This window comes from Labeo rohita, chromosome 10 (genome assembly GCF_022985175.1).
Source record: "Labeo rohita strain BAU-BD-2019 chromosome 10, IGBB_LRoh.1.0, whole genome shotgun sequence".
NCBI lineage: Eukaryota > Metazoa > Chordata > Actinopteri > Cypriniformes > Cyprinidae > Labeo > Labeo rohita.
Window position 1 is genome coordinate 30473791 of NC_066878.1, and position 12941 is coordinate 30486731.

General features: G+C 38.3%; 1 protein-coding gene across 1 annotated transcript in view; it reads right to left on the reverse strand.

Annotated features, from left to right (window-relative positions):
• The window catches only part of grk3 (G protein-coupled receptor kinase 3), a 64757-nt gene that overhangs the window by 48602 nt on the left and 3214 nt on the right, over positions 1 to 12941 (reverse strand). Inside the window, exon 2 of the mRNA XM_051120688.1 lies at positions 7603 to 7679. Within this exon, the coding sequence (XP_050976645.1) occupies positions 7603 to 7679 (77 nt within the window). The remainder of the gene's footprint in view (positions 1 to 7602; positions 7680 to 12941) is intronic.

The window sequence follows — 12941 nt, forward strand, 5'->3', positions numbered from 1 at the left end:
CACTTTCATTCACAGTCACCCTGCATTTTCTAAAAGTGTCCCTCAAGCTACACGATTTGAGCATCCCTAGTGTAGGCCAAAGAGAGACAGAGAGAGGGTGAGTGGGGTGGAAATAATGACATTGACTGGCCAATTAATTCTCCAAATCCCAGAGCAATTAACAGAGGCTGGTGGATCAAAGAACTGTCAATTAATGCAATGCTAGTGCACACATGCGCACGTATGCATGAACTCACTCACTCACACAGACACAAACACATCTGGGCACAGACGGTCTGACTCGCTAACAAAGGACGTGCATCGATATGTTGCGCTCTCATTACAGAGAAGGGCCAAATGTGCATCTAAATACACTGGAAATGAAATCTAAACTGTTAATGAGCATTGATCAATCTGGCCAGTCAGAGCTCCCAGCCTCGGGCCAGGAAGAGGACGGGTGTAATTATCCAAACATATCAGTGAATAATCTGTTAGGTTTTTTTTTCCTTTGTTTGAATGGAAACCATCTATTTCCTTGTTCTTTAATTCATCCTTTAATTTCATTTTCCCGGTCTCCAAGCGAACACGGGATATCTTCAGCGTTCCCATGGCAACCGCAGTTGCTAGGCAACACAAAACTCTCAAACATCCATTCCAGAACTCTGACAGATGGAACGAGAGGGAGAGAGAGAGAGAAAGGGAGATGTGAATGAGGGAGGAGGAGGAGGGGTGGACAGGCAGAACACAAATGAAGAAACCAGGAGGAGGGCAGATAGAGGAATAACATCATAACAACAGAGCGGAGCGTTAGGGAGATCCATAGGAGCTGTGAACGCCTCCCTCGGCCATCAAAGCCATGAGACGCATGCAGCAGAATAAACCAGCTCAAAGAGATGGCGAAGATACGAGGACGTTTTTACGACGCGTGCGATCGGGGACGGCGTGTGCTGTGTCCTTTGACAGCTCTGGCCTGTCATCGTGAAACCATTACTGACGATAAAGGGGGAGGCGGGGTCTGCATGATAAGTGATGGCTTGGGCCAGGAAATGAAGAGACTGCTCATCTGGTTGTGTATCATAAACAAGCACACTGACTCACAGCAGAGCAGTCGGAGCTATTGGTGGTATTTTCGCCTGTTTTGGCCTCATTTGACAAATGAAGAGACGCAAATATAGAACTAGTATTAAATATTCACGACATTTTAAAGTCAAACCTATTGTGTAAAATTCACTTTTACATAATGTTTGGAAATAAACACAACCACCCTACAATGATAAAAATCCACCCACTCCTTATTTTTTAATCCACATTAAACCACCCCAGTCTCATTAGGCATGTGGTTTTGATTCTCAAAGCAGTATGACATCACACTGTTTAGGCACCGCCCACGGGCACTGACTGACAGTCCTGCACTGCCATAGTTTCCACTAATGTTAATTTTGTTATAGGAGAAGTCCACTTCCAGAACAACAATTTACAGATAATGTACTCACCCCCTTGTCATCCAAGATGTTCATGTCTTTTTTTCTTCAGTCGTAAAGAAATTATGTTTTTTGAGGAAAACATTTCAGGATTTTTCTCCATATAATGGACTGATACGGTGCCCCGAGTTGAACTTACAAAATGCAGTTTAAATGCGGCTTCAAACGATCCCAAATGCGGATGTAAACGATCCCAGCCAAGGAAGAAAGGTCTTATCTAGCGAAATGATTGGTTGTTTTCATAAAAATAATATAATTTATATACTTTTTAATCTCAAATGCTCGTCTTGTCTTGCTCTCCCTAAACTCTGTTTTTTCCGGTTCATGACATTCATGACGGTTCAATGTCATTGACAGGCTTTTTTCCCATGACTAAATCAAGATGAACACGAGACAACAGTAATGTCAATAAACAATAACTTTGACTACATCAACATGCAATTTCATTGACGATAAAAGACAAGACTAAAATGTATTTAAAAAAATAAAAACGTTACCAAAATCTCTTATTTTCATCAAAAAAAAAAAAAAAAAAGGGGCAAAATATTACTGTGGGCTGCTGTACATGCCTCTACTATGCGAGCATTCATCAGCGCTCATCATTGTGAAAGCACCGCCAACAATGAGCTAAAAACACCGACAAACAAGTTGAAGTTTAGTGATCTAAATCATTAGTCTGTTGTCATGAGATCTTGACTACATTAATTGCGATTGTGATTGCTGAATAAATGCACATGCTCAACCACTTTTGTTTTTATAGAGAAACATAGGTTGTTGCAATTTGGAATTAGTGGAGTTACTATTAGGAATTTTACTGTTATAATATTTGTTGTTTGTTTTATCAGTTTTCATAATGTAGACAGAGAGTCTTTGGTATTAATATATATTAAAAAATAAGCTATAATAAATCAGTACATTAGATGAGGTAAAATAACCATGTGTATGAGTCGACATTCTATTGCTTTGTGCTTACTGGTCAAAGTGCATATATACACATATATATGAAAGTGCATATATATACATATATACATACATACATACATACACAAGCTTTCTGTAGCATGAAAACGAGACCGAACTTAGTCACTATTCACAGAAAATATTTTTCATGCAAGTGCATTTTTTAAAAAGATTTAAGGGCACTAAGTATTAAATTAAAAAAATATAAAATAATATTAATAAAATATACATATATGTACATAATGTTATGATGAGACTAAGAAATGTAAAAAATAAAATATAAAACAAAACGTTTTAAAAAACATTAATTAATCGGATAAATGAACCGAAAATTAAAATGAATATCATAATTTTAACTTTTCAATATATTAAGAGTTTATTTGAAAAAACAGATAACTGAATTATTATTTATTTGCAGAAATCATGTTTTTTACTGTGCATTACAAGTAAAAATCAACCAAACTGCAGTTGGGTTGTTTTGATTAAGTAATAATAACTTAAATACCGGTAACTTACAAAATTAAAGTTCACTGATAGTATGTTTTTTCTATATATTAAACATCTTAGCAAAAGCCAATAACTCCACATTTTTCGTTTTAGTTAAAAAAAAACAACAAAAAAAAAAACACTTGTTTAATCTTTGTATACAATGTAGACTCCTGACAAACGTTGTTGTTGTGATCATAGACTGCACGGTAGTAATTACACACAGTTTTCCCCTCACACTGTAACGTGCCGCTTTTGTAAGTTTCTGTGAAAAAGTTTCAGCTTTTTTTCCTCCTTTTACGCCCTGAAGATGATATCCTCGGTTCATCAAGTTCGTCAAAGTCAGCTTTGAGTAAAATCCCCTCATCTAGCGCAACTTTTCAAAGTGACTGGCTGCCTTGTCACCTGACCTGAATACAGTGTGTTGATTCGCTAAAATGGACTTCTATTCACAAACAACAAAGGCGCTTGCAGTAAAAGGTGAAATCGCGATGCTATAAAAGTGGACAATACCAGCTTTTTTGAATAAATGTGTTTTGCAAATAAACTCCTCATACTGATTTTCATTCAAGCTAAGAGATTATGTAAAACATTTACTTTGGTGTCCAACGGAGGAAAGAAGGGTCAAAGGGCTTTTTTTGATTAACATGAGGAGGATTAAAAGTAGATGATGACGAAGAATGCTCACTTTTGTGCAATCTCTGTTCCCCATGTTAATGTTAACACAGCAGCACCATAACATTTTATTTCTGCACAGGGTCGAGACCTTGTTCCAAAAATTCCGCTGGCCGCAATAAAATGAAATTGATGTCACCTGCCAAAAAGTGAAGCATGCTAACAAGTAAAATCACAGGAGAAGAAGAAAGAGAGTGCAAACGAGAGAGAATTGCACTGCAGTGCAGCATCTCTGTATCACAAACCGACATCGCCGACCAATAAATCATTTGTCATGGAGAGGGGGGGATGGAGAGACATCATCAGCCCAAAACTTGCTGTCAAACTGTCACGTTTCTGCACAGATACACGCACACGAGCGCGCGTGCAACGGTGCACCAATGCCGTTCTGCCAACCAGGGCTATTCATCTTCGCCCTGAGCTGCCCTGCTTTATTTATTACAGTCAGTCGTGACTTCCCAGACAGGAAGAAGACTTAAATAAAAGGCGTCAATGCAACAAGCTTATCGACCTGCAGAGCATGCAAGATCTTTGGTGCGTGTAGGTCATGAAAGAGTTTGGGCAAAATGGCTTTAGTTTATCCTGTGAGGGTAGAACAACGGTAGCTGTGAAATGCTACGCTTGTCTGGCACAATCAAAGTAGGAACATGAAGCATTTTCCCCCATTGCGCCAGACAGTTATCGCTCACATGGCTCAGGAGGAGTGTTAACCATTTAATGCTGGGTTCAAAATCAATCAAAAATGATCAATGCTGACCTCTCGCCACATGATACTTTTAAACGCCACTGACGTGGATAAACAATCCGATATTTATGAATGCTTCTCATAGTATAACATGTATAGACAGCATTATCTAGACCATTCCAGATGTTCCAGTACATCGAGTTCTTCTGCCAATGAAGTCAGACATCAAACGCTCAGTTTTTCCATGCGAATGTCTTTATGGCTGTGACTGTCAAACCAAATTATATCAATAGAGGAGGATGGCATTTTCCTCTTTCGTTCTGGGCCGACAGACACCCCTGAGCATGAGCTTTTCATCCTTGCGCTGCTCTCTACATCTCCTCCTGCTAAGCAAGATTTATTTCTATTAATTTCTCATGCAATTTTAATGGTAAAAGCTACTTGTTGATCCCTATTAGGCCTCATATGACTAGGTGGATCACAGCACGTGTTGGTTCTTCACAGTGGGAATAAAACAAGAAGGCTTACTGAAAAGAAACTAAACATTAGGCCTGAGCAACATGGCAAAAAATTAAAATTTCATTTTTATCAGAACGATAACGTTTCACCAATTCTCGATTTTTCTCTGATTTTTAGCTCGTCAACTTGAAAATGTAACTACAAGTAACTTTTTCTTTATTAACCCTCTAGTTCAAGAAAACTCTATTCTAAGTGCACCACACGTTGTCAACATGATGCAAATGTTCAACTAATCACTTGTTAAATAAAGATGCATGAACTACAACTACAGCTTGTACAAACTTGAAATATGAGTATATGAGAAATATGAGAAAAATACTTAAAAAAAAAAAAAAAAAATCAAAAGTCAAGGTAAATCAAATTAAAAATGACTGAAGGTATAACACCAGCAGACTATTATTAACTATAAATGTTCTGTAAAAACAATGAACAGCAGCTTTCAGCCTGTCATTTCATGCAAACATGAAATATCAGACATACAGTAGTTGTTCTTCACAGTTTTTTTTTTATTCGATTGCGCTGCTTTTCCATTGCTTTTTCTATTTAAACATGGACACGTTTTGCTGTTGCACCCGCGTCTCATGCATGAAGCGGCAATCTAAAAACGTGATGATCAAGTTAAAAGAAGTTTACTCACATCCTTTCCTATTCCACTGCCTGCGTCACATCTTTGTCAACACAAAAGCGCATTCTGTGTGAATAGCGCCTAGAGGTATGAGCGTGTCACGCGTTAGCGGTTAATCACGTGAGCTCACATGCGGTTGGATAGTTCTTTTTGCTTTAGTGTTATCATTGGTATATTGTATATAAGTGTCTAATTCTAAAGTTTGGTAATATTTTTATTCAAAATCGCGATTACTCGATTTCTGAAAAAAAAAAAAAAAAAAAAAATAAAAAAAAAAAATCGTGGCAAAACATTAAATTCAAATGAATCGATCAAATCTGAAAAATTGCCCTACCAAACACATGAGAAACTATGCATTTTCAGGACATCAAAAAGAACTAAAATAGATCAATAGGTTACAGCTATCATGACCTAAAAGAACTGGCCCAGAAAAGCCAAGCAGTAACGCATGTTGTTATGTCATGCGACATTATTTGGTCCATCAAATAAACACAAAACGCCACAGCGACTAGGGTTAAAAGACAAAGACAGAAGGGAAGCATCTGATTATGCAATCAGCCCCTGAGTCATTATCTCCTTCCACTGGTCAGATGCAAAACCGAGACATTTGTCATTCAAATTCAGCATGTGAACTAGCGACACCGCAGCAGCGAACGCCGGTTTCCTGCTTCGGCCTCTCTTTAGAGAGGACATGGAACATTTGCAAGCTACTTCAGATATTTGCATTAGTGAAAATCCTTCTTTCACTTAATTAATGTACTTGTTGTTTAGACCCATCAACATGTCACATGCGTAGCGGCTTCCCTGTTAAGCTCACGAACAGGTTTCCCACTCAAACAGTCCACTTGTTTACATGTACATAAATAACAGTTTGTGATAGTGACTCATTTTATACTACAGTAACACTTTTGTAACAACGCTGACAGTCTAAAACATACAACCTATGAAAACATAAATAAGAATACATACATATGATCACATAAAAGACCTGTATTATAGGGTCTTTAAACAGGTGATCTAGGTAGTTCAGTGGACAATGGCCTACAACTACGGTTTGAAGTTAAAAATGCCTTAATGATAGATTTCTTATGAACAAACATAGCTTTCCGCTTCACAAGACATCAACTGACTGGAGTCATGTGGATAACTTGTGGATTATTGTGATGTTTTTATCAGCTGTTTGGACTCTCATTCTGACAGCACCCACTCACCACAGAGGACCTATTGGTGAGCTTTATTTTTTAAATATTTATTTTTGGCATTTTTACGCCTTTATTTGTTTAGGACAGTGTAGATGGACAGGAAGCGAAGTGGGAGAGAGAGAAGGGGGTGGGATCAGGAAAGGTCCACGAGCCGGGATTCGAACTCGGCCCGCCCGCAGCGCAATGGCGTTATATGTCGATGCGCTAACCACAAGGCTATTGGCGCTGACGAGTGTACATCTGTCAATTTTTAATTTTTGGATGAACCATTCCTTTCATTAATTACTAGTTTTTCCATCAACTCTCAAACCCCAGGTGGGAAACCCACAACTATTTTGTTTGTTAAAACTGCTGATAAGAATCTCAGATACCATAACTAGGCACTATCAGCACGTTATTGTATAATGCAATGCATGCATGCAAAAAAAAGGTTGACAGAGAGAGAGAAACCACTGAAGCAGATCCTCACTTGGGACTTCAGACACAAAAGTAAGTAAAAATTAAAGTTAATCAAAATCTAGGGCTGGCTGCCACGTTCCCATGGTGCCTTCACAGCTCACACTTCACACATTACAGCAAACGTCTTTCTCCGAAGCACCAATGGGAAAAAAGCATGCTTTCACTTAGGTACCTGAGGTTATCTGGGCATATGCATTCATCGGACCACAACACAAGAGCATTTGTACGACACGCTGTCTGACAAAGAGTTTAACTGTTCAGGTGACTAATAGAGACATAACGGCCAGTGGTTACAAAGAACAAAGAGCGGTCTTTGACTCCACAGATAAGAAAAAAGGAAGAACAAGATCCTTATTTAACTTCATGGCGATTAAAATGTCTCAAGGGTATGTGATGTTTTTAAAAGGTTTTTCGAAGAATTACTCTATTTGCATCCTCAATAATGGCCTTTTTATAAATCTGAAATGATCGGACCAATTTTTTCCAAAGCAACCCACGCTCATAGCGACATGAAAGATTAAGAAAACTCACCAATCTTCTGGTTGAAGATTTTGTCAAAGGCCAGTTCGTCCCTTTCCTCCAGGTACTTCTGCATTACACTCCGAATACTGTGAGAAAATAGAGAAACCAAAATATAAAAGATCAGTTCATTTTAGTTCAAAACTTTACATGCAAAACAAATGCCATCCAAGCCCTAAGAAGAAGGCAACGGGACTCTTCAGCCAGCCGACTGCGCTGCCCTTCCACCTCGATCCTGGCCTTAGTTTAGGTCTCTCCACAACCACCTGCTCAATTCTCCGCCCGCTTCCCAACGGAGGGCACTGCCGTGCTGCCCTGGGAGAGGGTGTTAATGAGCAGCAAGTTTGGGAGACTGAATCAATTAGCACCCCCTCCAAGGGCTCATTATCACCCAACCACAGCCCCACAGAGTCAGAGTGCAGGTCAGGGGAGATAGGAGTGTCCCCAAACATGCTCCTGCAGTCCCGGACCAGACACAGACACTCCTGTAGTGAGTGACCTGACACTTTGCGGTAAATGGACAGGGCTGATATCAGGGCTGCTAATATAAACAGAGCTGGGCGATGATATATGAATACTCAATATATGTGACCCTGGACCAAAAAAAACAGTCATAAGTAGCACGGGTATGTTTGTAGCAATAGCCAACAATACACTGTATGGGTCAAAATGACTGGGGTTTCTTTTATGCCAAAAAGTATTAGGATATTAAGTAAAGATTATGTTCCATCAAGCATATTTCCTACAGTAAATATCAAAACTTAATTTTTGATTAGTAATATCATATGCATTGAACTTTATTTGGACAATTTTAAAAGCGATTTTCTCAGTATTTTTTTGCACCCTCAGATTCCAGATTTTCAAACAGTTGTATCACAGCCAAATATTGTCCTACCCTAACAAACCATACATCAATGGAAAGATAAATTACTTAAAAAAAAAAAAAAAATTACCCTTATGACTGGTTTTGTGGTCCAGGGTCACATACTGTATATTTATGGTAATTCAGATGGTCAGTGTGCAAAAATGGCATAGAACATTTTGATTCATTTATGTGAATCAGGACAAAAATATTAAGCAGCAAATCAGTAATATTATAATGATTTATAAAGGATCATGTGACTCATCATGTAATGATGCTGAAAATTCAGCTTTGCATCTTAGCAATAAATTACATTTTACAATATGTTCAAACAGAAAATAGTTATTTTGAATTAAAATAATATTTTACAATATGACTGTTTTTATTGCACTTTAATCAAATAAATGCAGCCTTAGTGAGCATAAGATTCTTTACAAACATTAAAAATCTTACTGACCCCCATGCTTTAGAACTGCAGTTCTATATATGACCCTGAACCACAACACCATTGTTAAGTAGCACGGGTAGCAATAGCCAAAAATACAACGTATGGGTTAAAATGATCAATTATCGAGTAAAGATCATGTTCCATGAAGATATTTTGTAAATTTCTTACTGTAAATGTATCAAAACTTAATTTTTGATTAGTAATATGCATCGCTAAGAACTTTTGGCCAACTTAAAGGCGATTTTCTCAATATTTAGATTTTTTTGCACCCTCATATTCCAGATTTTCAAATATCGTCCTCTCCCAACAAACAATACATCAATGGAAAGTTTATTCATTCAGCTTTCAGATGCATAAATTTCAACTTTAAAAAAATTGACCCTTACGACTGGTTTTGTGGTCCAGGGTCCCATATTTCATCTAATTCTTCCATCTTCCAAACACCATCTTAAGTCATTTCAGAGAAAATACATAAATGGAGATCAATATCAGATCAATATAAGTTTAAAAACAATATTTAAACGCCCTGCCCTAAATGACTTAACACATTACTGTAAAAAGCAAAAGCTGTTATCTGGAGCGCTCATAAGCCATACACTTGAGTGGCTGAAACCTCAAGCTTGCGATGAGCCCTTTTAAGACATAAACAAACTTCTCATTTATTAATGACTACATGTTATACTCACGCACCGCATTCATAATTTATCGCCTGGCCTACATTATTATGACACATTAACTGGCCTTTAGCATCTCAAAAGTGGCAACTAGTTCGAAACCACCGACTAATGGATGGATGGGAGTTACAACGCAGGACTGCACCCGTGCAGGAGATATGGCACTCAACCACAACATGCACGACCCCTCGCCTCCTGTCTCTCTCAGGATTCAGACACATTCATCTCTTTCTCTGTCTGTCTGCAATCGCATCAGTTCCGTCCCACGGTCCAACGTCTACGTGACTGAAACAATCTCCAGTCTCTTCCACTCGTCTCGCTGTCAAACAATCCCGCCAGCTCCTCAAACACTTCCAGTCATGCTGTCAAAATCTCACCTCTCTGCCAGCGGGCTCACGACTGGCCCGAGGAGAATGTAGCAGAGCCGCGCTATCTCTCTCCGCCGCTACTTTCTCTGCCGGCAAAGGACAAAGTACCTTCTATTTATTAACAAACGCCTTTGTTGTACCATCAGCTTAATGCTTTTTTATGCACAATGGATCATCAATATGGGATACTGATACACACAGGTTTAAAAATGCTTTCTGAACACCAACAAAAAGGCACTTGAAGAGTCTGACATTAAACAACAGCGTTAGTCAGAAGGTGCAGCTGGGAGTGGCGTCAAGCTTATGGAGGTCGTAATAATGCTAATGATGGGGACATTGATGTCAACGGCTAATGCTTTCACTCGATCTGTGGTGATGCCGCCCTGCTGCGGACTACAGTAATCCCTCAGAGCAAACAGAGCCACTAAAGCAGACTAATCACAATGAGGAGCGGATGTATGGCTTACCACTTTGCCGAACGGAAAAGCCAACCCTTGTTATCGTTTCAGATTCGTACCGCGCATTACCACTTCATCCGGGGAGGCTAAGTAGCCCACCGGCACATGCATCATCTCAGCCCAGGGAGAGACGTTTATATTAGCCTTGGCGTAGGATGGAAGATGATTAACCGTAAATGAATCTTGCCGCGAGTTTAAACTGATGCTGGCCTACTAGAAGACTTTTTGAAATGCCCGATTGAATGCTTTCATAGGATTTTATGTTACGTTTACATGGGTGACAATCACTAAGGACAAGCTCTATAAATAATTGGGAGGTCAGCAATAAAAGTGAGCACTTAAAACGCACTACTTAAGATATTCTTGATTCAAGGTTTTAGAACCATCACGTCAACAAAAACGTCTTTAAAGCTCATGGTGCCACCATGAGCATTTGGCATGCTAAATAAAAAGTAATGAACACTATGGTTAAGGCGCTCAATTTTACGTTTAACAATTAAAGCAACAAGTTCAACTAAATTATTCAACCCAGTTTCAGTGACCAAACTGAAAAGAGTCTTTGCATTGACTTGTAGCTGGATTTTAAAATGGACTCAAACTAGGGACGCAACAATACAGTTAGTCCACGGTTCAATATGCACCTCGGTTTTTAACCACGGTTTTCGGTTCTGATATCTCGCCACTTTTTTTTGCAACAAATTAACAAAATACTCACGTAAACCTCTGGAAAAAGCGTGGTTTAGTATATGTCTGCTTAATTTTTCTTTTGAGAGAGGTATTGTTTTTTAGATTTTTACACAAAATAGAATGGGTTTGATTCATATTGGACACCAGAGGGCGCCCTCATGCAGAAAATCCACGTGTCAAAGAAGCATCACTGATACGTTCCGTTCCAGCTTCTCTAATATGGATAAAGGCGTCGCTATTGCTGTAACTGAATAAAAACAAGATATAATGTTAAACGTTTTGAATGATAAAATGTAAGGACAATAAACACTTGTCTGCAATAATAGGGTTTATCTGTGTTGAAGCCATCTCGTGTATTTTCATAAGCCAATGCTAACTCACATACATAGAATATGAGTATAGAATTTGTCTGCCTCATTCTGTGATGAGAATCCACATCAGATCACATAAGAAAGTTATTTCAAACACTAGACAGACGTTGTGAACTAAAAACAAGTTATAATGTTTTTTATAACTTTTGTGTTTATACCTTTTGTTGGACAACAGGTTTAGAAAGGCTTATCATTGCATGTCATTAGAATGGAAGATGCTCTGCGTGTTTTGCTTTTTCAAATATCATCGTTTCCTCATTTTAGCACGTGGAATTCAGCAAATTCAGTGAGAAACAAAACAAGGAAGTTATTTAAATGCAAAACCGAAAAAACGCAATTCACAAGTGCATATTGAACCGTAGATGTCGTACCGAATGGTTCGATATTATATTGAGTATTGTGACATCCTTAATTCAAACCAAAATCAAAGGTAGGAAGCCAAACAATTTGAATATAACAATAATAATAATTTTATTATACCTAGGACAGAAATGTATTACTATTACAAAGGTGCAGCCAAAGAATTTGAATATTATAATAATAATTTCACACAGTATTATACCAAAAGACAGAAATACATTACTATTGTTAAGGTGTGGTCATATTTACCGTTGCTCTGCAAATTTTCACATGTGAAATCCAGTCATTCCAACGGGATTCCACACGATCGGGGCTTTCAAATGCAAGCAAATGATTTCCCCAAGACAATTTCGCAAATTGTTCACCACAATTCGCCATGATGACCAACAGGAAGCTGTCTGGTTTGAAAGTTACTTCTATGTAAGCTGTTTCTCACACATTTCTACACTTCTGACAATATACAATAGGCTTTTTGCCAAAAATGTTGTGAATGTGCCCTGTAAATAAATCAATATTTCACTTAACAGTTGTAAAATGACAATGCTGTCTCAATTTTTTTCACATCCAAGGCAGTCTATGTAATTGAGAAACACTTTATAGCATAACATGCTGAGAAAAAGTCTAAACATGGCCTTAACAGCTCATACTTCCAAGAAAGGGATGTACTGCTACCTGTGCACTTTTAACTAGTCTTATCTGTATACCTGACAACAAAACTTTTAGCTACACCAGGAGATCACTAATCACTTTTAAGTGTTACATAAACTTTAAAAACATTCCAGCTACTGCAATTCCACGAATGCGCAGGCTATACTGAGACACATGCTCGTGTAAACTGTACAATAAAAGCTTTGTGTTGAACTACAGGCTTTACATTGTAAACTGACAGCTGTATCACCATAGTGATCCAACGAGATGAGCAAACTCTGCAATATGAAATACCATTTCCCTTTTCTTGGGCCTTGGGTTTGTTACCAAAAGCAGGTCTAAATAACATTTACAGTGTTTGGTCTCCCGATGGGGTAGTAAACGGCCAAATAACTACATAAACTGTGACGGCACAGTCAGTTTATCACTTTTACGGTTTTCGGACAGTGGCCATAAAAAAACAAAAATCCAATAC